Source organism: Oryza brachyantha, chromosome 6 (assembly GCF_000231095.2).
Source record: "Oryza brachyantha chromosome 6, ObraRS2, whole genome shotgun sequence".
NCBI lineage: Eukaryota > Viridiplantae > Streptophyta > Magnoliopsida > Poales > Poaceae > Oryza > Oryza brachyantha.
The window spans coordinates 19,334,777-19,356,724 of record NC_023168.2 but is presented as its reverse complement, the minus strand read 5'-3'; the positions used below and the strand labels follow the sequence as shown (position 1 = coordinate 19,356,724).

The 21,948-nt window shown below is 42.1% G+C and overlaps 3 protein-coding genes across 6 annotated transcripts; all 3 read left to right on the top strand.

Moving 5' to 3' along the window:
- Positions 1 to 201: 201 nt before the first annotated feature.
- On the top strand, positions 202 to 5,378 carry LOC102705825 (conserved oligomeric Golgi complex subunit 7). Its single transcript, XM_006657173.3, has 10 exons — positions 202 to 671; positions 1,615 to 1,704; positions 1,805 to 1,924; positions 2,013 to 2,114; positions 2,200 to 2,450; positions 2,603 to 2,748; positions 2,944 to 3,142; positions 3,238 to 3,904; positions 4,242 to 4,574; positions 4,835 to 5,378. Exons 1-10 carry the CDS (start codon positions 384 to 386, stop codon positions 5,111 to 5,113), a joined length of 2,475 nt encoding a protein of 824 aa, XP_006657236.1. The 5' UTR covers positions 202 to 383; the 3' UTR covers positions 5,114 to 5,378.
- A 365-nt stretch (positions 5,379 to 5,743) lies between these two features.
- On the top strand, positions 5,744 to 9,801 carry LOC102706852 (ATP-dependent zinc metalloprotease FTSH 2, chloroplastic). Its single transcript, XM_015838562.2, has 5 exons — positions 5,744 to 5,910; positions 6,407 to 7,549; positions 7,883 to 8,196; positions 8,591 to 8,831; positions 9,295 to 9,801. Exons 2-5 carry the CDS (start codon positions 6,416 to 6,418, stop codon positions 9,634 to 9,636), a joined length of 2,031 nt encoding a protein of 676 aa, XP_015694048.1. The 5' UTR covers positions 5,744 to 5,910; positions 6,407 to 6,415; the 3' UTR covers positions 9,637 to 9,801.
- A 1,320-nt stretch (positions 9,802 to 11,121) lies between these two features.
- Positions 11,122 to 21,260, top strand: LOC102706205. 4 transcript variants are annotated; one of them, XM_006656293.3, is made up of 17 exons: positions 11,122 to 12,087; positions 13,436 to 13,936; positions 14,033 to 14,170; positions 14,253 to 16,166; positions 16,241 to 16,357; positions 16,552 to 16,734; positions 16,839 to 16,901; positions 17,455 to 17,526; positions 17,598 to 17,870; positions 18,836 to 18,955; positions 19,452 to 19,511; positions 19,731 to 19,771; positions 19,994 to 20,071; positions 20,157 to 20,241; positions 20,415 to 20,650; positions 20,844 to 20,954; positions 21,043 to 21,260. In XM_006656293.3, exons 1-15 carry the CDS (start codon positions 11,227 to 11,229, stop codon positions 20,541 to 20,543), a joined length of 4,635 nt encoding a protein of 1,544 aa, XP_006656356.3. In that variant the 5' UTR covers positions 11,122 to 11,226; the 3' UTR covers positions 20,544 to 20,650; positions 20,844 to 20,954; positions 21,043 to 21,260. The 4 variants fall into 4 exon arrangements, with proteins under 4 accessions (XP_006656356.3, XP_006656355.3, XP_015694239.1 ...); XM_006656292.3 differs by having other exon boundaries at positions 21,036 to 21,260; XM_015838753.2 differs by having other exon boundaries at positions 11,700 to 12,087; positions 14,033 to 14,167; positions 21,036 to 21,260.
- The last annotated feature ends 688 nt before the right edge of the window (positions 21,261 to 21,948 follow it).

The window sequence follows — 21,948 nt, the reverse complement described above, 5'->3', positions numbered from 1 at the left end:
GGTTAAGAACATGCCCTACTAAGTTTGATATTAGTTGCGAGAAAACCAAAGGATAAATTTCACTCCGTTTCGCACCAGAGAACATACCATTTTGGTATAGGACATTTAACTTTTTACTATTTTAAAAAATATTCATAATAGATTTATTATTAGACATATATTATAGATCTACGAGGTGTCTGATTTGACCCGGCCTCTTGCCCCGTAGACTCCACCGAAGGTGATCCGATGGTGGTGGTCGTTAGCGACGAGTAGCCGCGCCGCGGAGACGGAAGACTCTAGCGAACTCCAAGGCACTCCTCGTCTCGCTCGCGCAAGTGCACCGACGAGCCGCAGCGGCGGCGGAGGAGGAGGGACGGCGAGGTGGGCGCTTCGGTGCGGAAATGGTGGTGGTGGACGCGTCGGAGTTCGGGGCGGAGGGGTTCGACCCGAAGCGGTGGATCAACGCGGCGCTGGACGCACGGCACCCGTCGGAGCCGCTCGACCGCTTCCTCGCCGACGCCGAGGAGCGCCTCCGGTCCGCGGCCGATGACGCCGCCGCCGCGCTCGAGCGGGACAGCGCCGACGCGCTCCGCCGAGTACCCCTCGCCTGCCGCGACGCGCTCCGCCTCCGCGACGACGCCGTCTCGCTCCGGTCCCATCTCGCCTCCGTCCTCCAGTCGCTCTCCCAGGTAACCCCCGCCATCCCCCCGCTCGTCTGCTAGTTGGATCTGGATCTCACAGTTCATGTACTACACCTGTATGTTTATTACGCGGAAACGAGATCATTACGAAGGTTACTGTAATAGTTTGTTGGTGCAAATGAGCAAATTGTTATCCAAATTCGCATGATAATGCTATAGTTCGATTCGTTTACATGTTTCATTCAGCCTCTGGTAGCTGTTGGTACCCTCGTTTTCACTTGGATCTGGATCTTATATACTCTGTCTGGTCATGTCACATTTTATCCTTGAAGAATTTTCCTTGAACAATGCACACTTGTCGAATTTATTATACAATGATTGTCAAATTCACAAGTGAGATGCTAATTTGATCTGTTTGGGCTTCAGGGTTCTTTGTTTCCTTTTTCTGTTAACTGAAACTTATGTCAGAATTTGCCTGGGTTTGGTAAAACTAAGCTAGATTCTGGAGCTTCTGTTGGTAAAAACTCGGATATGTGTTGAATGCTATAATGCTGTGTCCTTATGCAATACAGTTTTGTGTATGCAAACTTGAGTATACTGTATAGGGTATTCAAATTCACCAGTTCAGTGCCAATGTCTATAAAGCCACGTTTACAGTTCATAATCATGGAATATCCTTGCCTACCATTTAGTTCAGGTGATAGTTCTTAGAGGTCAAGATGCATCATCAAATTGCAAGCAAAAGTTTTCTCCCGTAGCATGTAATTCTTGTTACTATGTAATGTTGTCTTCTCTTAACATCTGGCTTGCTATTTTGTAGAATAAACTAGTACTAAACTTGTTTTTTTGGACTAAGTGGTTCCTTCTTTCTAATGGCAATGCTGAAAACCAGGTGTTAATTAATGAAATATGACAAACTAGGTATTCAGTCCCATCTATATTTCATAAAATTTGTAGGTAGCTATGTACTGATGATGATATCTTCAATCAGGCTGAGGGCTCATCTGCTGAGTCAATAACTGCACTAGCACGAATTGATACTGTGAAACAGCGCATGGAAGCGGCATATGCAACATTACAGGTAAGTTGTACATGGACCATGGCACATGCTACTGAAATATACACTTGAATCACTGTGTTAAGTTATCTTAGATTTAAGAGCTTGTTGGATGGAATGGCAGGATGCAGCTGGACTAGCTCAGTTGAGCCAGAGTGTTGAGGATGTATTTTCTAGTGGTGATCTTCCAAAAGCTGCAGAAACCCTGGCAACCATGAGACATTGTTTGTCTGCAGTTGGTGAGGTATTGTACTCTCTCACACAAACATGCACAGTATACTGTAATTTATATATGGAATCTTTTTGTTTACTTGTATAAAAATTTCTTTCAGGTTGCAGAGTTCGCTAATGTGAGAAAACAGCTTGAAGTATTAGAAGAACGGCTAGATGACATGGTTCAACCTCGTTTAGTGGATGCACTTTCTAACCGCAAGGTATTTCTTACAAATCACGTTTATATTTTTTGATCAGTAGGTTGCATCTCTCTTTTATCTAAAACCAGCAAATTTTGGTTGGAAGGTCGATGCTGTGCAAGATCTTCGCGGTATATTGATACGTATTGGCAGATTCAAGTCACTGGAGGTGCAATATACTAAGATCCATGCCAAGCCTCTAAAGAAACTCTGGGAGGATTTTGATCTAAAACAAAGAGCTAATCGGGTAGAGATGGAGAAGTATGGTGGAGAAAGCATAAGTGGTGTCTCATTCGCCAGCTGGCTTCCAAACTTCTATGATGAGACATTACTTTACCTTGAGCAAGAATGGAAGTGGTATGTTGATGGTGCCCTGTTATCTTTTGTTCAAATCAGCAAATGGTTGTCCTTGTAAACATACAGTTTTTGGCAGCATCTTTTAGCTTAATTCAAACATTTTTTTTGCTCCACCAAAAAATAATGAATGTTCTACAATGCTAATGCTGAAGGTGTCTGACTGCTTTCCCTGAAGAATACAAATCACTAGTTCCCAAAGTACTCGTTGAGACCATGGGTGAATTGAATTCAAGCTTCATCTCTCGTGTCAACCTAGCAACTGGAGATGTTGTTCCTGAAACTAGATCAGTTGCCAAAGGTAATGCGTAAAGCCATAATCTGCTCATATTATTTTCATTTCAGTATGCCTATGCTAATCTCATGATTTAATTATGTGTTTATTCTCTATTTGACAAGCTATTAGTTGTTCTATTAAAAAGGTTTATTAATTGTTTGTTGCATACGCATATTTTTCTCCTAACAATAAAATTGATTTTATCTTCTCTGTACCCAGGTGTACTGGATGTTCTCTCAGGCGACTTGCCAAAAAGCACCAAGTTGCAGAATAAGCATCTTGGTGCACTGATCGATCTGCACAACATGACAGGCACTTTTGCTAGGAACATCCAGCATTTATTTTCAGAGTCAGATCTTTCAGTTTTGCTGAATACATTGAAAGCTATTTATTCCCCATATGAGACTTTTAAAGCAAGGTAAAGACTTGTGAAAAATTAATCTAACTGCATTTGTGAGAATTGTTTGTTGTCATTGATGTAGTACTCAGCCAATGGTGTTTCATGCAATGTAGGTATGGGCAAATGGAGCGTGCTTTACTTTCTGCTGAGATGGCAAGTATAGACATCCGTGGGGCCATCGCTCGTGGTGTGGGTGCACAGGGTATAGAGTTGAGTGAAACTGTCCGTAGAATGGAGGAATCCATCCCACAAATGATAGTGCTTCTTGAAGCAGCTGTTGAGAGATGCATTAGTCTTACTGGTGGCTCAGAGGCAGATGAACTGGTATTGGCTCTTGATGACATCATGCTGCAGTACATATCAAACCTACAAGAAACTTTAAAATCCCTGAGGACTGTATGTGGGGTGGATAATACTACACATAGTGATGCCTCTAAAAGGGAAATTGGACTAGAGAAAAAAGAAGCACAACGATTGGTCGATGTTTCTGAAGAGGAAGAATGGTCTATTGTCCAGGGTGCTTTGCAGATTCTTACAGTTGCTGATTGCCTAACTAACCGAACCTCAGTTTTTGAAGCTTCTTTAAGAGCTACTCTTGCAAGGATTGGAACCAACTTTACTATTTCTGGTTTTGGTTCTAGCCTAGATAAATCAACTTCAGCAACTGGTGATGAGAATGCAGAAGTGCCTATGACAGGGAGGGCAGCACTTGATATTGCATCTATTCGCCTCACTGATCTACCAGACAAGTCTAAGAAGCTCTTCACTGTACTAGAACAGGCAAGTTATATGTTGCTTTTAAAATTTTCTTGCTAGTCTTACAACACTGGAGTCATCGCATGTTTCTCTGATTGTTATAGTCTTTTAGCAAGTCCGTAATTTGTTTGCACAGCTTGATTCCTAACATAGATGGTAGTATTTATCTAGGGACTATCTCGTTTAGTAGTTTTATAGGAAAGTTGGGAGATCTTTTCTGGCTTGCCTTTCTGTTATGCATTTGAAGTTGTTTGTATTTGCCATAGAACCTATTTTTGGCCTACTTAATATCCCAAGTCCCAGCAATAACTCTTTATTTGTCTTTATGGCCTATAACTTTAAAGTTATTTCTGTTGTGCAGTCAAAAGATCCAAGGTTCCATGCTCTACCTTTCACATCACAAAGAGTTGCGGCCTTCTCAGACACAGTAAATGAACTCGTTTATGATGTGCTCATATCTAAAGTCCGGCAGCGTCTCAATGAGGTTGCTCGCCTCCCAATCTGGTCATCGGTGGAGGAACAGGGTGGCCTTCCTCTCCCAAGCTTCAGTGCCTACCCACAGGCATATGTAACCAGTGTCGGGGAGTATCTCCTCACTTTACCACAGCAATTGGAGCCACTTGCAGAAGGTATCTCAGGCAGTGAGGCTGGCAACGAAGAAGCTCAATTCTTTGCTACTGAATGGATATTTAAGGTAATATACGCAAAGCATTTTTCCTACTCAGCTCAATATGCAGACTTCATCATCTTCAAATTAACTGTTCATGACGCCGTTTATTCTCGCAATATATAATCGACAAAACCAACCACACTTCGGTGTGCAACTTCTGCAATCTTGTAGGGAAGGGTGAATCACAATTCACAATTCATAACCGAATAGGACATTTACATCAACACAAACAACCCAATCCTTTAACGAATTACTCATTCTAGACTCTTTTTTCCATGAAACAGGTCGCGGAGGGCGCCACCGCGCTGTTCACGGAGCAGCTGCGAGGGATCCACTACATCACCGACCGAGGCGCGCAGCAGCTGGCGGCGGACATCGAGTACCTGAGCAACGTCCTCTCCGCGCTCTCCATGCCGATCCCTCCCTTCCTCGCCACCTTCCACACCTGCATCTCCACCCCGAGAGACCAGGTCCGCGAGCTGATCAAGTCGGACGGCGGGAGCCAGCTCGACCTCCCCACCGCTCATCTGGTCTGCAAGATCCGCCGCATCTCGTCAGATTAGCGAAAGCAGCATGGTTTTGGTTAGTAGCATCGCGTGCATTCCTCCACCGTTTCCCCACCAGATCCTGAGCAAATTGGTCCTGCGACGAGTGATTGATATGTGCCTTGCCTGTAATTCTTTACCATTCTGAATCTTTGCGACAGTTTTGTCTCTGTAATCATGTTAATCACAGATAGAGAGAATAATAGATGAACCGTGTAAAATGCGACATGTAAATTCTTCAGTCGGCAGGTCTTGCAAGGGAAATGAAAAGACTAAACGAGCTAATGCTGCCAAACAAACCTATGCTCCGACTCCGAGCCTATGACGACCAGTGTGTCGTCCTCAACATCTCCCAACTAGTCCAATCCTACGTGAGTCCAGCAGCCACGACAGCGAGAAATTAACCGGGAAGCCGGAAGCCATCGGAGAAAATCCACTGGCTACGAAAACGGCACGCAGAAAAGGGAAAAACACACACACACACACACACGACGAGCCATTTCATTTCACCTTTGGAGCGAGTAGAGATATTGGCTTCCCGTCTATGTGGGCTCATCTCTTCCTTATCGACGCTGTGGGCACGGAGGCGGCCACGTCACCCCACATCCCTCCTCCCTCCCTTCTTCCCCCCTCCCCGAAATCCCCACGCAACCGCGCACCGGAGCCGGAAAAATCTGCAGCTCCTCCTCCTCCTCCTCCTCCTCGTCGTCAGTGTCGGCTATTTATACGCTCCACTCCCTCCCCCATCCCCTTCCCCTAGTTCTCTCCACTCACTCCTCCCCCCTCCCCTCCCCGCCCGGCTCCGATCCACTCAGGTGCGTGCTTGCTTGCTTGGTGCCTTGGATTCAGTGCTCGTGTTTACGATTTACTACGTAGGGAGTTCGTGCTTTGCTATGCGGATGTTTCTGTTTGTTTGTTTGTTTGCTGTGCTTTTGGAGAGAGTATGTGTGCGTTGTGTGGCGCTAGTCTAGATTTCAGCAAGTGATACGTTGATAAGCATGCGGAAGCTACGGTGAGGTAGTGGATTCGGGGTGTGATAGTGATTTGGGGATGATGTTTGTAGCTTTTTGTTTGCAGTTTGATAAAAAGATTAGAGTAGTTGGGCGGCCTTGCTACTTTGGTGTACTTGTAGTAGGGTGATTGCAAACAGATGGTTCACATTTGTTCTTTGGCTACTTTTGGTAGGAGAGCTTGCTACAGCTGACTTGGATTGATAGGAAGTGTTTAGCTTAGTTGAAGTACGGGGTGAAGGAATTTCTGCCTTACAACACTTGTCTGGTTGACAAGATCCCCTTTCATTGCTTTTACCAGTGAGCGAAGATGGCGCCGACATCCATGAGCCTTGCCGCAAAGACGGGGCTTCCCTTCTCGGCGCTTCCTTCGAGTGGCGTTGCGCAGAGGCCAGTTTCTGTGACTGCTTCCCTCGAGCACAAGACTAATGATGCTAGAAGGAAGTTCCTAAAACTCGCGCTTGGAAACCTCGCGGTTGGGCTGCCCACCTTGTTGGGTGCTAAGAAAGCTCTTGCTGATGAACAAGGTGTCTCGTCCTCAAGAATGTCTTACTCAAGGTTCCTTGAGTATCTTGACAAGGACAGAGTGAAGAAGGTTGATTTGTTTGAGAATGGGACAATTGCCATTGTAGAGGCTATTTCTCCTGAGCTCGGTAACCGCGTACAGAGAGTTCGTGTGCAACTTCCTGGTCTAAGCCAGGAGCTTCTTCAGAAGTTGAGGGAAAAGAATATCGATTTTGCTGCGCACAGCAACCAGGAGGACTCTGGTTCTCTTCTGTTCAACCTGATCGGAAACTTGGCATTTCCACTTATCCTTATTGGTGGTCTATTTTTGCTGTCAAGAAGAGCACAAGGTGGCCTTGGTGGACCTAATGGCCCTGGCTTTCCGCTTGGTTTTGGTCAATCTAGGGCCAAGTTTCAGATGGAACCCAACACTGGTGTTACTTTTGATGATGTTGCTGGTGTCGATGAAGCAAAACAAGACTTCATGGAAGTGGTTGAGTTCCTGAAGAAACCAGAAAGGTTCACCGCTGTTGGTGCTCGCATCCCTAAGGGTGTTCTGCTTGTTGGTCCTCCTGGAACTGGTAAGACTTTGCTTGCCAAGGCTATTGCAGGAGAAGCTGGTGTACCGTTTTTCTCGATATCAGGATCTGAGTTTGTGGAGATGTTTGTGGGTGTTGGTGCCTCCCGGGTTCGTGATCTTTTCAAGAAGGCCAAGGAGAATGCTCCTTGCATAGTATTTGTTGATGAAATAGATGCTGTTGGAAGGCAAAGAGGGACAGGTATTGGTGGTGGAAATGATGAAAGGGAGCAGACTTTGAATCAGTTACTGACTGAGATGGATGGTTTTGAGGGGAACACTGGAATCATTGTTATTGCTGCCACCAACAGAGCTGATATCCTGGATTCCGCTTTACTCAGACCTGGACGTTTTGACAGACAGGTTAGTTTTTATTCACTGAACTTTCTTGTGGATGTGAACATCTGTTGTATTCTAGTTTTTAACTCATTCAATTGTGACAGGATTAAGTAAAAATGTTTCAGCTCTAGTATTTACTTTCAATTGTTTTGTATTACTGAAGTTTACTCACTTGGTTTTAGGCTAGAAGTCCAATGCATACCCATTCTCGATTGTAGCTTACTCACCCAATCAGTATTGATGCTTTTAGTTCCGAGCTTGAGCTATCTTCAAGTGTTTTCAAAGTTAGAATTTGTTATCTTTATATGCCCATAGCCTTCCTGACATTATGTATACACCTTTTAACTTGTTGCACAGGTAAGTGTTGATGTTCCTGATGTACGCGGAAGGACAGAGATTCTTAAGGTGCATGGTAGCAATAAGAAATTTGATTCTGATGTATCTCTTGAAGTCATAGCAATGAGAACACCTGGGTTCAGTGGAGCAGACTTGGCGAATCTTCTAAATGAAGCAGCCATATTAGCAGGCCGACGTGGCAGGACAGCAATTTCTTCTAAAGAGATTGATGATTCAATCGACAGAATAGTGGCTGGTATGGAAGGAACTGTGATGACTGATGGGAAGAGTAAAAGTCTTGTTGCTTACCATGAAGTTGGGCATGCAATTTGCGGGTATGAGATAATCTACTTCTTTGGCTACATCTCCATTTTTTAAAAAACTTTATTAGGGTTAGCAACTTTAGGTTTTGATGAAATTATCAGGATTTCATGTAATACATTTGTTTTTTTTTATAAACTTGAGATACATAGATCTGTTAATATGGTTTACTAAGCATGCTAGCTAAATCCTCCTGTCTCAAACTCTTAAATGGTCTGGGTATTTGGGAGTACTACAAATCTACATTTGGTGTTGACAATATACATTTTAGCCCCTTTTCCTCCTGAAAATGATACTTTATGCCTATGATTCACTTGAATTGAGTGTGTTTGCATGCCTTTTTTTAATTGCTTCCATGCCAAAATTCCATGCAACTTCGTTCATAACTGGAAAATGTTGCTTTTGTAGAACTTTGACGCCTGGCCACGACCCAGTCCAAAAGGTTACTTTAATCCCTAGGGGTCAAGCTCGTGGTCTCACCTGGTTCATTCCAATGGACGACCCAACTCTCATCTCCAGGCAGCAACTCTTTGCCAGAATTGTTGGTGGCCTTGGCGGTCGTGCTGCTGAGGAGATCATTTTTGGGGAGCCTGAGGTGACCACAGGAGCTGCTGGTGACTTGCAGCAAATTACTGGCTTAGCCAAGCAGGTATGCTATCTTTTTATTGTAGAATTCTGCTAATTTATCTACAGAAACTGGAAGCAAGACAATGTAATTTGTTCTGAACCATTTATGTCTTAGGATTGATTCAGTCCCAGGGATAATAGGTGTTTTACCATGCTTTCTACTGGTATTAGAAATAATCTAGACCACTTATTTTTCCTAATCCAATGGAACATATTTATTTATACTATCACATCAACTATTGTTAGTAGAATATTTTGTCTGCTGGTAGCAGAACTTTAAATCAATGGTCGAGAACTCTAAATCAATGGTTGAGGTTTTTCCATAAACGATAATATTGTTAGTACAATGCTACAAGTAGAGAGAATGGTAGCCAAGCTCAAGGGATAAATATACGCTGCAAATTGACATGCCATCATTTACAGAAATTTTGAAATCTTAGTTATTAGCTTTTGCTAATTACACTGAGGCCACAATGCTTCTGCAGATGGTGGTGACATTCGGTATGTCAGACATTGGTCCGTGGTCGCTGATGGACTCAGGTGCACAGAGCGGCGATGTCATCATGAGGATGATGGCAAGGAACTCCATGTCGGAGAAGCTCGCTGAGGACATCGATACCGCTGTGAAGAGGTTGTCTGACGAGGCGTATGAGATTGCTTTGAGCCAGATCAGGAGCAACCGGGAGGCCATGGACAAGATCGTGGAGGTGCTCCTTGAGAAGGAGACGTTGAGTGGTGACGAGTTCAGGGCGATCCTGTCCGAGTTTGTGGAGATCCCTGTCGAGAACCGGGTTCCCCCAGCCACGCCGGCAGCTCTCCCGGCTTAAATCACCCTAGTTTTGTAGGAACGAAATCTGCTGTTGTAAGATGTTCATATTTTCGATTCTTGGTGTACACTAACTGTACTTTGCCGGCCGGTTTTTTGGCATACTACATGTAACTTACTCTTGGATAATTATAAAATGTAATTAGCTGAAAAAGGTTTCTGGCAAGCACTTCTTAATCAGAAAAATTATATCATAGTGATGGAATGATGGTATATACAATGGTAGAATACAAAGGATGTGTCCTGCACAAGTATCCTGTGCTTGCTTCATTACGGCTAAGATGGACATGGTAGTTTTTTCAATTTTCAACCTGATATTTACATCATCATCTAGATTGTCAGTGTGACTTCGGTTGTAATCTTGATAAAGATTTTCTGACTTTTATGATGACTATTTAATAATATAAATAAAAAAATTGATTTCTGTAAAGTTTTTTTTAAAAAAATCTATTTTAAAAATATAAGATGATGAACTTCTATATTAAAGTTTTTAAAAAGAAAATACATCATTCAATAGTTCGGGAAGTATATGCGTAAAAAATAAGAAAAAAATATAGAGAAAATGCGAAGAAACGAACGCAACCGAAATTTGGTAGTCGGTACTTCTGCATGGTTGGGTTTTATGATCGTGTCACATGCTTTTTTTTTTGGAGTAAGTTGTTATCACAATTTAAATTTTATTCTAGCGTTGAAGTTATATTAGTTACTTGAAAATTGGCCGCAACTAGGGTTAACAATTCATTGCGAGCCATAAGCAATGGAAACCGATAAGTCTGACATCTAACTGCTACACGCACATGGTTGGTTCGCTGATTACCATCTCATAACAGAGAAGATAAGAGCATGCTTAAGAGCTAGCTCAAAATTGATTTTCCGTATCTTTATTTGAATTAATATTCATGAAAGGTTTCTCCTCCATGTTTATTTATACTATAGCAAATCATCCATATTACATCCTCTGTAACACATCTAACTATATTTTATTAATATGTATTCACTATCTATTTCCCTTTAAGGATATATTACCCTCTTTGTTATTCTATTTAGAGTAAGAATTTTCTCTCCTCTATAAGGATGATAGCTAAAAATGAAAATTGAAAGATATGCCAATATGTTGAAAGAATGGTTAAGCCATATGTTTTATCTTTTGTCTTTTATTTTATAAATGGAGTATGAGACGGAGGAAAGCGAAAAATGAAGGATTTTATATTTCATCTTCTATTTTTTAAATGGAATACGAGATAAATAAGCTGCTGTGCATGCCCTAGTAGGTCAGATCACTGGATTACCACATTACCATTTCTAGATTTGGAATTTGGAATCATCAACCTCAATCATCTTCTAGAAAAGGAATAACGCACAACAGGTAAAAAATAATGCAACAACAAAAAAGGAAAACCACCATCGCATCTCCTGGGCCCCACCTGCCAGTCACAGGTGCCTGCCTCTCTGGCTCTGCAGAAAGTCACACACGTCTACGGAGCGCGAGGCCGTGCCGGGCCAGCCCACAGCGGCCACACTCTCCCGAGTCCCGACCACACCACCACCCGGAGGAAGAGACGCACGCCTCCCCAGCTCGGCTCCGACCACCATGGCCTCCGCCTCCGCCTCCGCCTCCTCCGCGTCGCCCCGCACCGCGCGGCAGCTCGCCGACGCCCTCACCGCCCACCTTTCCCTCTACCACGCCGCGAGCCCCCCTCCCCCGGCGCCGCCCCCGCGCGCCGCGATCCTCCGGTGGCTCGCGTCCCTCTCCCCGTCCTGCCGCGCCGCGGCGGCCACCTCCCTCCTCTCTCCGGCGGCGGCGGGGGCGCTGCTCTCCATGCTCCGCCGCCTCCGCCTCCGCGGCCACTCATCCTTCTTCGTGCTGCATCCCTCATCCAGCTCCGCGGCGGCCGAGCCGCCCGCCGTGCTCTCGCGGCTCTCGCGGGGCCTCCTCGCCCGCGCCGCGGAGGCCTCCCGCGGGCACGGGCTCGTCTTCGACCACCTCCTCCTCTTCCCTTCCTCCCCTGCGTCGTCGCGCCTCGACGCGATCACGGTCGCGGAGGCCCTCCTCGGCGACCTCGATGCCTTCGTCGCGGCCATGGACGAGATCTCGGGCGGGAAGTTCCTGTGCTGTGGTGACGGGGAGGTGGACCTGACCGCATTGGCAGCCGAAGAATTCCCGGAGCTGCCCTGGCTGCAGGCCAAGGGGTACTACGTGGTCGAGGAGTTCGTGGGCAATTGGGTGGAGATCGCGCTGCGGATGTCGTGGGCGGCGGCGGCGGCTGGGGGAGGAGGTGGAGGTGCGGGCAGGAAGGCGGTGAGGGTTGGGAAGGGCGTCAAGGAGAAAGCTGGGTTGGCAGCAAATGCGTTCTGGAGGGGGAAGGGGTATGTGGATTGGTGGATGAGGCTGGAGCCGAGGGTGAGAGCAAGGATCATGGGGGCATTCTTTGGGAAAGGCACAACAGCACTGGTAATATGCTTACTTGTCCTGCATTTTGAAATGATTTGTATTGATGGATTTAGAATGCTGCAGTGTTTCCATTTCTTAGTTGTATCTCCTATGCATGTAATTCTATTCCACTCTAGTATAGTAGTATATACATAGTACATTACTTATAGAATGCAATTTCATTATATTATTTTTGTTATAATTTTTTCAACTGAATTGAAATTCCGAAATTAAATATTTATTTGTTGCTCACCTGAATGTGTTTGTGAAACTTCTTTTTTTGGACTAGTCAGAGGCCATTTACATAGGATGTGTGGGCGAAATTTGCTTTTCTTCTGGCGGTAGAACTGTAGAAGCTGAATATGCACTCCATAACTCTGTAGAAACATGTGCTCCCTAGCCTTCATGGAATCATGGGGCAGAAAGAAGTGATGGTTTGATTTGCGTTAAACTGTTAATGTTAACTTTCACGATCAAATTAAAGAGATATTAGCACACACTCCTTAGATTTGAGTTTAAGTCAGCAAATTGATTTAATGGGCTATGAAACTAGTATCTTCTAGAAGGAATGCAAACAGAACAAAGATAATGTTCTTGGATTCATGATAAAGCCATGTAGCATTCTGTCAGGAAAGGTTGTAAATCTTGCAATGAAATATTTCAATGTTATGTTCTCATCTAAAGAATGAGTGATTCCACAAACTAAGCATTAATTATTCCTTACTGGATTTGGAAATGATATATGAAACTTCTGTTGTTATGTACTGTATGTACCCAGAGAAAAGGATTGCGGAACTCTATCCTTTTTTCCCGACAAGGTTAGGCTCTAAAGATCAGATCAAATAATTACTTCTAATTGGTGTTTGTTTCTGATAAGAATGATTATGAGATTTTGTTGAGTCTTGTCTGTCTTTGTAGGAGTGCTTTTATATGATTTTAACTACCAAGCTAATACAAGCAGGTTACTTTTGGTTTATATGACTTTATGCATATATCAATACCCACAATTCTCACCTAGATAGTGTGACATGTTGAAACCCTCATTTTCTGGCATTAGTACCTTGTGGACTTGCTTATGTCGTTCAATACATGTAGATTGATAATTTATCTTTTGTTTTGCAATAAATGCGCCCTTACTAGACTTTTTATGTCTAATTAATGACCCAAAAGAAATTTATTGCTGATATATGAACTTTGTTGTTGGCCAAGCCATTTGATGCTGGCATACACAATAATCAGATCTCTGCCAGTTTATTCAGTCTGGTTTTACATACTGATTTTAATTTGGAAGAAGATCACATAAGTTGGTAGGGTTAAGTTACTATGAGAACTTAGGCACACCTAATATGCTAATAGCTTAAGTTTTCAGGCTAATGAGATCATTGAAGGAACAGATATTGCTCCTAGCGACAAATTCAGTTTCTGCTTAGGTGAACCAGGGTCATTTGTTGCAGAGACTTCTTATGAAAGCACACGGCAGTCATTTTTCAGAAGGAATCGACCTTGTTGCCTTGATGTTCCAAGCATTCTGTCTTGTAAGAAGAATCCCATTTTCGTGAAAGAATTGCAAAGGTTGATGCTGGTTCAGGAGATAGTGTACATGAAGAGCAATATTTCTAACCATAGTGGTGATGCAATCTTTTTCACTACATTAATGTCAGCTGGTACTGTTGCTGAACATATATTCATGAAATTACGAGGAATTCTCATGGTGGTGTCGACGGAAAGTATAAACCTTGAACTCATTGGGGATAGAGCACCAAAAGCTGCCAAAAAGAAAGATGTTGAAAAGATCAATGGTGGTTCTAGAAAAGGAAAGAAGAAGTCCAGTAGCTCAAAAAAGCTAACAACATCTTCTAAGCAAATCAAGGTATTTGATGCTTCTCTTGCTCTTCAATTGATGTAGCTACCTGTCTATATGATTCACCGACAAAGTTACCTAGCTGACTTAAGGAAATCTCTCCAGGACATCGGATGCAGTAGCTCAGATAGTCATGATCCCAAGGTTTTGCAAAATCAACAGAGTCCATCAGTTGTGGGCACTGCTATTGAACATGTAACTGAAGATAATCCTTTCAAGGAAATTGCATCAACACCAAAGGTGGTAAGCATTACTATCCAAATTCCCCCTTTTGTGTGTGTCTTTGTTAAATCATGAATATGAGCGATAACCTCCATATGTATAGGAGCAAACTGTTGGGTTGGGTGACTGCAAGAACCAGTGTAACAACAAAAAGAGAAATAAGCGTAAAGGAAAAACAAAGCTCTCTAATCTGATGAGAGTTGAGAACCCTGGATCTGTCACATTAAAGTCAGATTCTCCTCATGTTGCTAAAGAAGCTACAGAAGCTCCAAATAAACCTGTGGAAGTACCACAAGTCTCAACAGTGAGTTGCTGTGACTCCTCCATTGCACTTAATGGGGCTAATGCAAAAGGCATTGGAAACGCAAAACTGGAAGACACCTTCAACTCTCCCAGAGTCAGTTCATTGTTAACTACAGAATGTTCTCAGAGTGTGAATGCATCTGATGGCTTTAGCATAAACGAGCAGGTCATACCACACACTAGCCAAACTGAATCTACACCCCAACAATCGCCTTGTTTACCTCCCAGAAGTGATACTGTGGATTGTAACTCTGTAGTGGCAACTGAAAAAATATTTCCACCTGTTATTCCTGCTAATATGTTTCACGGTGCTATAAGCGACAATGGCGCGGTAATGAAAAATGGCGGAGGTGAATATTATGTCTACAACAGAAATACACTGGGTGGAACATCATATGAGTGGCCTAATGTAACACCACCTCATCTTGTTTCTCCAGAAATGCAACAGCGCCCTGCTACAACAGATAGGTTGCATCTTGATGTTGGTTACAGATGGCCAACTCAATTTGAACAGCCTTTCCTTCCTGCCAATCATCAGATGAGAAATCCGCCAGTTGAAGCTGGATGCAATCAAGTGCTGTCCTCTCTGGCAGTGCCCTTAAGTTTTGATTGGCCTCCTGTTTTCAGAGGTTACGGTAAACTGAGTCAAAACAATGCATTAAGCTATGATCCATTATATACCCCACAGATGCAATCTTCTGCTTGGTCAGGGTTTCATGCTCCACTAATTCAAAGAGGCAGTGTTTGCAGTGAGAAAGATAGGAAATATTTTGGTGACAGTGATGCAAGAAACAAATCAGATGTTGGGGATGATACTGAAAGCTACTGGTTTTCTGAAGAAGAATCTGATGGCCGTGCACATTCTGGAAGAGATATTAATCAATATTTTGGGGGAGGAGTTATGTATTGGAGTCCTGCAGAGCATGCTGGAACAGGTTTCTCTAGGCCACCATCTCTTAGCTCAGATGACAGTGCATGGGCTTGGCATGAGGCAGATGTTAGTCAAGTTGTTGATGACATACCTCTTGGGATTCCTTGTACATACAATGCAAATGGTGTATCATCACCGCCTTCCACTTCAATATGTTCCCAAAGCGAATCTCCAGATCCTCTCCCTCAGTCTGTTGGCCACTCAATGACAGCAAATGGCATGAACAGTGAATCCTTGCAGTCTCCATCTGTCATGCAAGACAGTCCAGAGGATAAAACTATTTCAGTTTCAAAGAGTGTATCTAGTGGCAGTGAAGTAATAAAGGGAGATACATTGCCATATGCAATGCTGCGACCAATAATTGTTCCAATATCACGAAGACCATCAAGATCTGAATTTAAGGGTGGTCATGATCACAGGAGCCCATGTGTGCCTTCAAACAGGAGGGATATCCCTCTTGTACGGAGGCCTCCATCACCAGTAGTACTTAGTGTTCCTCGAGTTCCTCGGCCACCGCCTCCTTCTCCTGTGGGAGAGTCACGGAAACGGGGATTCCCAATTGTTAGATCTGGCAGCTCAAGCCCAAGACATTGGGGGATGAGAAGTTTGTTTACCGAGGACAAAATTTTAAACAGAGCTCAGTTTTGCTTGGATGGTCCTGAAGTCGTATGGCCTTCATGGGGAAATAAAGGAAGTTCTGCTGGTACAATGGGGCAATCAATTGAGGATACTGTCTTGCAGGATCACCTTGTTAAGATTTCACAGCTTTCTCGTGATCAACATGTAAGTACACCAGTGATCCAAAAGAAGTATTATTTATGCAACTTTTGTGCATTTCTAACTTATGCCTTTTGCAGCCAGATGTTGCGTTGCCTCTGCAACCACCAGATATGTTAAATTGTTCATCTAACAAGGGATCCCTCTCTTTGATGCACAATGCACTACATGAAGAGATAGATCAATTCTGTAAGCAGGTATGTCTCTTTAGGCCCTTACGATCTGCTTTTTTGTGCCAGAAGTTTCATGTATGTGCGGTACAATATCTTTGTCTGATGCCAAGTTACTCCATGTGATGGCTTGATAGCCCTAAAATCCCTATTTAGTAGTATGGTAAAAACTAGGAAAATCTCCAATCTTATTTGCTGATTCTGATTATGATACTTATTAGGTTTCTGCCGGGAATCTGGTAAGGAAGCCCTATATAAATTGGGCTGTCAAAAGGGTCACACGGTGTTTGCAAGTTCTCTGGCCTCGTTCCCGTACAAATCTATTTGGCTCAAATGCCACTGGTTTGGCTCTTCCAACAAGTGATGTAGATCTTGTAATTTCTCTTCCACCAGTTCGAAATTTGGTAAGTCACTGAGTTGCATGACTATTAACATGCTTGTAACTGGTAGTTCAAATGTACCTTCCTTCATGCCATTGAGTGCAATTCTAAGTTGTGGCTGCTTTCAGGAACCTATAAAAGAAGCTGGGATTTTGGAAGGCAGGAATGGCATCAAGGAAACGTGTCTCCAGGTAACATGCCTCGTCTAACAGACTGAAACATTCTCAAGTATCAGTATGCTGTTTAGTTTGTATTCTAAACATATCAATGGCATATTATCAGATTTTAACAAAACACTTTGTTGAGGTGAATTTTGGGTTGTTAATGATTGATTATATTGTGCACAACGGTGCTTCATTATCCTTGAGGCCTTGATGTCAAGTTATTGACACAATGAATTGGATATTAAGAGGAAATGCATGAATTATATGAGAGTGTTCTGTCTTAGTCTGCATGGGGTCATGAATTTGTTATAATTGTCCTAGATATTATATCAGTTTTCATGTACATGGCTTGCGATGCACATGTTTTTGTCCTCTTGTTTTCCTGTCTTCGTGGCACAGTGAATTAGTGGCTTTCAGCTAATTACTGAACACTAATTGTCATACTATATCATGTGCATAACTGCGAATGCATGTTTGCTATATTTAGACCTTGGTCAAAAAAATATTTAGACATGCTTTTATGCCTGAGAAATATTGTGCCTTTCATTTTACATGCAGCGTCTTCCTTTTTTTTTTTCAGCATGCAGCAAGGTGTCTTGCAAACCAGGACTGGGTTAGGACTGATTCCCTCAAAACAGTTGAAAACACAGCGGTAAGTTCCTTCATTTGCTAGCTCACCAGCTAATTTTTATTTTCCTCATACATATATCATTAAATTTGCAGATACCTGTGATCATGCTTGTAGCTCAAGTGCCTTGTGACACAAATTTATCCAGTGAGTATTCTTCTGTTCTGGATAGCTCACCAGATCAATTATCCATCAATGTGCTTGGAGATCAAGGGAGCCCTCCTCGTTCTGACAATTCTAGTTCAGAAGGTAGCAGCATGCCTTTGTGTTCAAGAGCAAACAAGGATGACGGCAATGTTGTGCAGTCAATTCGTCTTGATATAAGTTTCAAATCTCCATCCCACACAGGACTCCAGACGACTGAGTTGGTAAAAATCAAAATAAATTACTATCTACCATTATATTTTGAAGAAAATAATTTTGCTGTTTTTATTTGCTAATTGTTGAATCAACCTTCATGCAAAGACTTTGTTTGACCTGTTTTTATTAGAATTTGGCAGTTCATACTTCATATTATCTTGCATAATTAATATTCACTCCATTGTTTTAGAATATTTGAACTAATCATAAGCATTAAGGAACTTCTAGAATAAATGCGCTTGCAATGCGGACTCTTGGATATGCAAATTAAGTAGCATTGTATGCCATACTCTGTCATATGCATAGAATATTGCCTTTTATGTGGTTCTAATTATTTATTCTTTACCATGGTCCCTGTGTCATCTTGTCATTTTAGTATTGCAATAAATTGTGCTGAAATCATAATATCAATTTGAAGTGTATTTACCATTGATACATAAATTATTGCAGTGAATGAAATGTCATCATGCGGATCATACGTACAGTTTTAATTATCATCATGCTCTTGTTTCGTGTCAATTGTCACATTTTATCTCAAATGAAGCACTAAATGTTCTATATACCTGCGCCTTAGCATATCCTAAGGATGAGATAACGATGTTACTCTTGGAGGAATAATTCTTTATAATCTGCTATAAGTATTTTCTTTACTGAGATTCTTGTATAAAAGGAATATGTTTGAAGAACCAATGGCTTGACATTTTAATTTTTTCATAGTATGTATAGTGTTTGGTACCACAATGACATGGTTTTCTTAGGCGTTAAGTCTTGCATATACATGAAGAGCTGCCAGCCAGCTATTTAATAGGTTCGAGATATGCACATAGCCACGTACTGCACACTTTGCTAGATATTGTGCATAAGGACATGAATAAGAAGTTTGCTGATCACAGGCTTACATATATCTATCAAGCAATGTTTTATGAGACCTAAGGTTCCCCCGTCTATATTTACCTTATTTTTTCACCTACAGGTCCGTGAATTAACTCAGCAGTTTCCTGCTGCCGTGCCTCTTGCCTTAATACTGAAAAAGTTTTTGGCTGACCGGAGTTTGGATCACCCATATTCTGGTGGTCTAAGTTCTTACTGTTTGGTATGTAGCTCTTCATGATGGCAATCTGTAACTCTCGAGATGATTATTTTAAAGCGTGAATGATTTCATGAACGTAAAACTGACACTGCACTGTTGAAAATTGTTGCTATTATACAAAAAAAGGGCAGCATTATGAGTATAGCTAATCTTTTCTCCTTAATTTTAGTAGATTAGTCCCAGATCTTACTGTTTAGTGGTTTAGGTGATTTTCTGGATGATCCCTCTTAATCAGATGCACTTCTATCCACGGTATCTAGCACTGTATGGCTTAACCTTAAAGAACATCCCAGTAAAATATGGTCCTCGGATAACTAATATTTTCCTGTACCATGCCACTTTTGTATAATAGTTCGTACTTACTGACCTTCCTTTCTTTCCTTTCTTTATTTCTTATTTCAATTAAGACATTTGAGCTGATCCAGATTACTTGCATCAATATTGGTATCTTGAGGGGACCACTGAAAAATAATCTTCCAATTTATAACTTCTTTTGCAGGTGCTATTAATTGTTCGTTTTCTTCAGCATGAGCATCATCTTGGTCGGCCCATTAACCAGGTAAGTTGCAAATCATGAATACAGAAGAAAGGCTTTTGCATGCTCTATTTCATTACTAGTTATTGTGTCTTGTTCCTATGAGACATTTGCTTCTGTATCATCTGGTTGTATTTTAGTAATCAGCCTACATGTAGGTCAATTTTTAAATATCTCTGTCACATTCAGCTTTCTTATTTCCTTCTAAGTTAATCTCATATCTGTGCCCTTCATGTTTGACAGAATCTGGGAAGCCTTTTGATGGATTTCCTATACTTTTTTGGGTAAGAGAATACATCTGGACACTTTATCCTTTAATACACAAGGGAGGTCACAAGTATTTGGGATGAACAATCAATTAGAACTTTAAAGACTTACTGGCTATAGGGGTGGCTATAGGGGCCATATGCAATTCATCTTATGCAAATTGAAAGCGCTTTAGAGTAGTGATATAATTTTCTATCTAAGATGGCATCTAATCAGTGAGTAATCTGAATGGATATCAGGAATGTATTTGATCCACGTCATATGCGTATCTCCATCCAAGGAAGTGGCATTTATTTGAACCGAGAAAGAGGTCACAGGTGATTAAATTCAATATCACTGTATCAGCTTATCTGTTTCTGTCAACTACCACCTTCTGTAATTTTCCATATGTTCGATTTGCAGTATTGATCCAATCCACATTGATGATCCTCTTTGCCCTGCTAATAATGTTGGCAGGAACTGTTTCCGCATTCACCAATGTATCAAGGTTACTTATAATTCTCCTCTTGCTTGTTAATTGGATCGTTATTTTGCTGTCTATGCATTTTTTAAGCTGTCTAGCTTTATTTTTTCGCCTCCTGGAATTAAGGTATTACTAGTAATATTTTCTGTATCATCATGCATATAGTAATTCTTATTGTTTGACCATTTGTATGACAGGCTTTTGCCGATGCTTTTACTGTTCTAGAAAATGAGCTTCTGCAGTTCAGTGCAGAAAGTGACACACCTGCGTCATCATTCAACCTACTGAAAAAAATAATGCCAAGTATTGATTCTGATGAGCTATAGAGATGAGAAGAGCCTAGGAATTCCACACACTACAAGCAATGTTGGGCTGGAATGGCCTGTACCGCGCACTGGACATTCAGAATGGTTATATCAGTTATTCAGAAAAGGTAAATATTTAACACCATATGTCAACCTTAGTTTCACTCAACATTTGCTAGGTTACACCTTATATTAGTACTCTGAGTTGCAAAACCAGTAATGTTAGATATGCAAAACACCCATATTCAAGTACATTAGTTGGTATTTTGGTGCAACTGTGTTCCAAGGTATTGTAAATTCTGTTCTGCTTTGACTTGGCAGCTGGGGAAGCCTTGAAATGGCTAATTCAGGAACACGAAGGTGCGGGCCCAGAACACATATTCAGGGATAGTTGTTTCCTACTCCCAAAGTGACAGCGGGCTTCACCACTTGGTACGTATGTTAATCTATCCATATTGATATCATGATTAATGGATCCTTAACCGTACCCACCCAACATTACATGTCTCCAAGGGTTCAGAAATGAACTCGCTCCTGTTGTTCGACAACAAGGATCAGAGATCAGCAAACCTGTTCGAAACTACACATCATGAGCCGCATGGTGGGATAGGTTGAACCATAACAACAGGTTGAGGCAGTTGGACGATGACCGTCATGAAATACCCGTCAACAACTAATGGGAGGAGGTTTATATGGAGACACTCTTCGGCAGCTCGATCAACTCGTGGAAGATGAAAAGCATGCTATGTGCGAATAAAAAATTAATCTGCTCCAACGTGTAGAATCAGTAGAACCGTGGAGGTCTCGCTGGAGCTCGCACCAGGCTTGACAGTGGAAGCACGCAGATAGGTCGACCAAGGGGCATAAAACGAGCAGTGTCCTGAACAGAAAAAAATGTTCCCTGAAAGACAGCCAAAAGGGAATGTAAGAGGAGAGCCACAGCAAGTATGTTTTTTCAGCTAACGTACTCGCCCATGGTTCTATTCACTGTATTTTCGAATTGTTTAAGTTGTAGTACTTTGGAGGGATTATGAAATTGTTGCAGTTTGAAATTTAAAGAGACTTTGCACAGTGCACCATGCCCAGCTGACTGCACAGCATTTTTCCGCTCGTCCACTGATGACGTAAATTTGCGTGGCTTTAGAGCATGTACAATACAAGATTATAAGCCAACTATAAACATAGTTTAAAGAGATAAGAGAGTAGCCAGCTGTAGCATAGACTTTAAGACACAATGTGTGGATGATAGGTGAGACAATATAGTATATGTTTTGTATAAAACTATTGTATGAATTGGCTATAAGGCCAGTCTCAATAGAGATTTTATAAAGGTGTTATGTACATTAATTAGATGACACATCAGTGAAAGAAAGGTAATATTCATATGAAACTATGAGGAGAGAGATGAAATTAGTTTTATGGCTAT

What these genes read in the sequence shown, in the direction of transcription:
- LOC102705825 (XM_006657173.3), top strand. Translation starts at nt 384, where the DNA reads ATGGTGGTGGTGGACGCGTCGGAGTTCGGGGCGGAGGGGTTCGACCCG. An exon ending in CTTGAGCAAGAATGGAAGTG is followed by an intron (nt 2,451 to 2,602) that starts GTATGTTGATGG and finishes CTAATGCTGAAG; the next exon opens with GTGTCTGACTGCTTTCCCTG. An exon ending in CTACTGAATGGATATTTAAG is followed by an intron (nt 4,575 to 4,834) that starts GTAATATACGCA and finishes TCCATGAAACAG; the next exon opens with GTCGCGGAGGGCGCCACCGC.
- LOC102706852 (XM_015838562.2), top strand. Translation starts at nt 6,416, where the DNA reads ATGGCGCCGACATCCATGAGCCTTGCCGCAAAGACGGGGCTTCCCTTC. An exon ending in GTTGGGCATGCAATTTGCGG is followed by an intron (nt 8,197 to 8,590) that starts GTATGAGATAAT and finishes TTGCTTTTGTAG; the next exon opens with AACTTTGACGCCTGGCCACG. An exon ending in TTACTGGCTTAGCCAAGCAG is followed by an intron (nt 8,832 to 9,294) that starts GTATGCTATCTT and finishes ATGCTTCTGCAG; the next exon opens with ATGGTGGTGACATTCGGTAT.
- LOC102706205 (XM_006656293.3), top strand. Translation starts at nt 11,227, where the DNA reads ATGGCCTCCGCCTCCGCCTCCGCCTCCTCCGCGTCGCCCCGCACCGCG. An exon ending in CATCTTCTAAGCAAATCAAG is followed by an intron (nt 13,937 to 14,032) that starts GTATTTGATGCT and finishes AAATCTCTCCAG; the next exon opens with GACATCGGATGCAGTAGCTC. An exon ending in GCATTCACCAATGTATCAAG is followed by an intron (nt 20,242 to 20,414) that starts GTTACTTATAAT and finishes TTTGTATGACAG; the next exon opens with GCTTTTGCCGATGCTTTTAC.